General features: G+C 36.9%; 1 protein-coding gene across 3 annotated transcripts in view; it reads left to right on the plus strand.

The window, feature by feature from the left end:
* The window catches only part of LOC107738370 (switch-associated protein 70-like), a 15,570-nt gene that overhangs the window by 9,727 nt on the left and 843 nt on the right, over positions 1-5,000 (plus strand). For 2 of the 3 annotated variants that reach the window (XM_016550121.1, XM_016550123.1), the window contains exons 8-11: positions 2,370-2,477; positions 3,230-3,396; positions 3,487-3,685; positions 4,981-5,000. The exon at positions 4,981-5,000 is cut by the window's right edge and continues 77 nt beyond it. In XM_016550121.1, the coding sequence (XP_016405607.1) occupies positions 2,370-2,477; positions 3,230-3,396; positions 3,487-3,685; positions 4,981-5,000 (494 nt within the window). The remainder of the gene's footprint in view (positions 1-2,369; positions 2,478-3,229; positions 3,397-3,486; positions 3,686-4,980) is intronic. The other variant, XM_016550122.1, reaches the window with a different exon arrangement.

Here is a 5,000-nt window from a genome sequence, read left to right on the forward strand (position 1 = left end):
GCATTTAGTAGTTCTATATCTAGTGGTAGCATTGCTGTTCATTGTATACTTGAAGTTGTGATACCACAGTGGTGTTGATGCACTGCTATCTGTCAACATGGATCAGCATGATCATCTCTCAATTTTATGTAATTGACACAATACTAGTGAGTTTTAGAGAGTGGTCCACACAATAATGAGTCCTGTCTAACAAAAAAGAGGCAACTTGGGCATCACTACTTTCATATTTTCTTCATCATTAATCTTTCCACCTTGTGTTTTCTGTACCGATGTTTACTTTTAGTCTTTGTTGGTCTTTCATGCCACACAAGTACTGATTTTACCATTGTCTCTGCTGGTGAAGCATGACAATACGTGCATTCCAGTGTCTAAATTTTCGCTTTTTGTATCACCAAACAACACTACATATGCAAGCATACCACATTCTGATGACTCTTCTCAAAGACACAATTTATTTCTTGTGCAAAACTTATATCATAAATTAGCACCAGACTGAACGCCTTCAAATGGGTCAGGAAATGCATATTTAGATCTTTATATTATGTTTCTGGAGGTTAGCTTATGGAAGGTAGCAAAGTTTATTGCATAAAAAAAATACAATACATTGCATTTTTGTAAAAATGATAATTTTCCATCCTCATCTTCAATCTCTGTCACAAGCGCTTCATTTCAAGTGATGCTACCTCTTTCGCAAATCTGAGTAGATGGCCACTGCTGTGACTGGTGAACGTGTGTTTTAAAGCTAGCTAGTCAGATTAAAATGAACCAGTGCTAACACAACAATTGCCTCCAAGGACACAATACTTGGCAATGCTATAGCTTTCAATACAAGATATACAAAACATTCTCGTTCAAACCTGGCATGTCGGTAAAAATAAACTTAAAGGGTTAGTTCACCCAAAAATGAAAATTCTGTCATTAATTACTCACCCTCATGTCGTTCCAAACCCGTAAGACCTCTGTTCATCTTCGGAACACAAATTAAGATATTTTTGATGCTCTCTGACCCTCCCATAGACAACAAGGGTACTACCACGATCAACGTCCAGAAACGTAGCAAGGAGATCGGTAAAAATAATCCATGTGACATCAGGGGTTCAATCATAATTTTAAGCTGACACAGAACAACATACGCTGTTTGCGTTCAGTGGATACTAATATAATTTTTTATATCAGTAGGTTAGAGTTATCTGTCAGTAAATATGCTAATAGATTTGAACTATACTTAGTATGAAATAAATGTATTTTAAATACAGTAGATTACTTTTTTACTAGGGATGCACAGGTTTTGGAGGTGCAGTTTGGACCGTTAAACGGTCTTACTGAATAGCAGAATTGTTATTGATGGACAGACATGAGTTGTTAAGAGAACAACTTGATTTATATATACACATTTAGGGGCATGTGGTGGTGTTTCAGAAGGGTGGAAACAAAAACTCATATTTTAAACTGGGGAGTTACCTTTAAAGGTATGAAACTTGCAGTGCCTCTTCTATTACAATATCGTTTTCATTTTGTTCTCTTTTCGCTGTCAGTTCCCATTTTGGCTCATTTTCATTCACTTACATTTTTTATAGCACACTATTAGTAATTAGAAACTAAAGTTTCACTTCCTTGTCTATTTATTTTCTCCCATCTTTAATTAGTTTTCATGTTACATTTTTGACAATTCTATTCGATAAGAAAGCTACAGAACCTACTGAAACTCTGAGACTGATAAATGTGTAGATATTTCTAGAAAATTTTTTTCTGTTAAAATATGTTAAAACTGCAATTGAAGCCATAGCCTTGTGGTTTCAAGTGGCTCCCCTCAACTGTCCCGTCAAAAAAAAACAAAAAAAAAAAACATTTTACTTAAAAAACAGCTTTGCTTATGCAAATTCTTTATTTTAGGGCACCTGCAAAAGAGCACTCCTGAGCAATGAAACCACACTTCCTGTGTACAGGCGGTTTTGACAGTCACTAGTTCCTGTTTGATATCTTCAATCTCAAGGGATAGTTCTTTTATTAAGCTGTGCTTTATTGCCTGTCAACTTTACAACATATTTTTCAAATAGCATTATGCACTTTAATAAGCTGCACACTGCTGCTTTTAAATAATCCTGTATGCCTTGCCTCATATACTTCTACTGTAAGTGCATTATTGTAAACGTGTATTTGTTTTTTTTTTTCAAACTTGAGGGAAGAGTTGAAATGCTTTTGTTGGAATCAATAGCATGACAGCTGCCGTCAACTGAATCTGGAACATTCTTTTAACATTAAACAGTGAATGAAGTCTAGTTGATATTTTATGTTTTACCGCCTGTACTTTGGGAATTAATCAGGCTCACAGTAGCCTTTCATGCTTTCATTTTGTCTGGATGTGGCAGAACCTGCAGGAAGCATCAATGAGGGGTGATTTGGAGGAACAGAGAAGAGTTCTGACCCAAAAAGAACTACTGGACCAATACAGACGAGACCTGGAGCAAGAGAAAATGGTAACAGCAACATTAACTATGTCCCACTAGCAGACATCTCACCTCTCCTAAAATGACCAGGAGTCTCTTGCATATTGATAGCGAATCCCTGACACACGCAAATTATATGCAATCCCTGAAATTGAGAAAGAGAAAGAGAGGGGCCCTGTTTCCTGGGTATTAAAGTGCATTTTTGGGTATTCAATCACAAGTTGTCAGCTGAGATGCATTTTACGTTTCCACCTGGTATACGTGCATTTTAAATGCCAATTCTGTTCAAATTAAATTACTGATGTCACTTTTGCAGCGATGTATTGAATGAAACAACCTGAGTAACATGGCTCATGAGCAATCGGTGATGTTGCCTGCCTGAAATAAGGTTTTGCAACATAATTGTGGGATGTGTAAGTGGCCAAAACTTTGAATAATCTATTCATAAATTAGATGTATTGCTGGTAATAAAATGTAAACAAGGTAATTATTTTCTTGCTGCCAAAATTTAATATTTTTAATAAGGTTGAGCTGTAAACTCTTTTATTGTTGAGTCTTAGAGTGTCAATTGATTCTAATATTTACTTGCGATTATTATTATTATTTTTTTTTGGTGATGCATTCAGTTCCTTACTAATAAAAGAAAGAAAAATAATGTGCTATTTCTGCAGAAATGCTGTCAGTGTGCAGTCAAACACAATACCAGTCTGCAGTTACACTTATGTGCTGCATATGTGTGAAACAGGCCTGATGTAATAAAGAAATGTCAAACTGCTTCTTAGGCTCGAATGCAGATGGAAGAGCAGGTGGTTGAAAAGGCCAATGAAGTGGAGCAGTACTGGCAGCGTATGCAGGAGCTGGAAGACATGTACCGTCAACTGAAAAAGGCACTAGACGACGAGAGGCAGGCCAAAGAGGATGAAGAAGCCCTGCGCAAACTGCAGGCCAGGTGCACAAACACACAACATTCAGTATACACATCCAGTAGTCAATGTTTTGGGCCACCGCATTATGCAGAACATTTGTGTCTTATTTGCAGGCTGCTACAAGAGGAGGCAAACAAGAGGCTTGAATTGGAGCAAATTCATCATCAGCAGCAAGAAATCTTATCCCAGTCTCAGAAAGAGAAAGAAGAGCTGGAAAGGGAGCGGGCAGAGAAGGAAAGTGCCCTGCAGGCTGCACAGGAGCAGCTGCAGAGCCTTAGAAGACAGAGAGAGGGGGCACAAGAGGAATACATGGTAGCGCTTTCATACTGATAGAGTGTGTTTAGGGATTTTTATAATGTTTGCTGTGTCAAATCAACATTATCCTTTTCTAGTATATTTTGATTTCCAACATATTTAATTTGGCTTCTTTTACTCTGTAGCACAGATGTCCATCTCATTAGACAGAACAGACGTTAAAAGTTTTGTTGGTTGTTGTTTCCCCTTTTAAATGCAAAAAAAGTACAACTTTAATTTTAAACTTAAAGGAATAGTTCACCCAAAAATGAAAACTGCTGAAAATGTATTCACCTTCAGGTCATCCAAGATGTAGATGAGTTTGTTTCTTCATCAGATCACTTGCTGAATAATGGATCCTCTGCAGTGAATGGGTGCCGTGAGTTGAAAAAAAAAAAACATCATCATAATCCACAAGTGATCCACACAACTATAGTCCATCAGTTAACATCTTGTGAAGTGAAAAGCTGCATGCTCGTAAGAAACAAATCCATTCAAGACGTTTTAATTTGAAATAATCACTTCTGGCCAAAATACATGTCCATGATGCATAAAAATGCTTCCATCTACTGTTGTTCTCTCACACTTTTAAACAGTGCTTGATCTGTGCAGATTTCTCTCCTGAAGCAATACTATGGATTGGGAACTTGTATTTTAGCCAGAATCAATGATTTGAAGTTAAAGATGTCTTAATCATGAAGTTGTTTATTACAAACATACAGCTTCTCATTTCACTGGATTCATGAGGATTGCTTGTGAATTATTGTGAGGTTTTTATCAGCTGTTTGGACTCTCATTTTGACGGCACCCATTCAGAGGATCCACTGGTGAGCAAGTGATGTAATGATACATTTCTCCAAATCTGTTCTGATGAAGAAACAAACTCATCTACATCATGGATGGCCTGAGGATGAGTACATTTTCAGCAAGTTTGCATTTTTTGGTGTACCGTTCCTTTAAGGTAAATGATCCAGAATCAATGATTTGAAGTTAAAGATGTCTTAATCGTGAAGTTGTTTATTACAAACATACAGCTTCTCACTTCACTGGATTCATGAGAATTACTTGTGAATTATTGTGATGCTTTTATCAGCTGTTTGGACTCTCATTTTGACGGCACCCATTCAGAGGATCCACTGGTGAGCAAGTGATGTAATGATACATTTCTCCAAATCTGTTCTGATGAAGAAACAAACTCATCTACATCATGGATGGCCTGAGGATGAGTACATTTTCAGCAAGTTTGCATTTTTTGGTGTACCGTTCCTTTAAGGTAAATGATCAGAATTTCAGTGACTTTTATTGTTTTTCAGGCCGTTACAAAGAAACTGGA

Source organism: Sinocyclocheilus rhinocerous, unplaced genomic scaffold (assembly GCF_001515625.1).
Source record: "Sinocyclocheilus rhinocerous isolate Xijiao unplaced genomic scaffold, SAMN03320098_v1.1 scaffold1065, whole genome shotgun sequence".
Lineage (NCBI taxonomy): Eukaryota > Metazoa > Chordata > Actinopteri > Cypriniformes > Cyprinidae > Sinocyclocheilus > Sinocyclocheilus rhinocerous.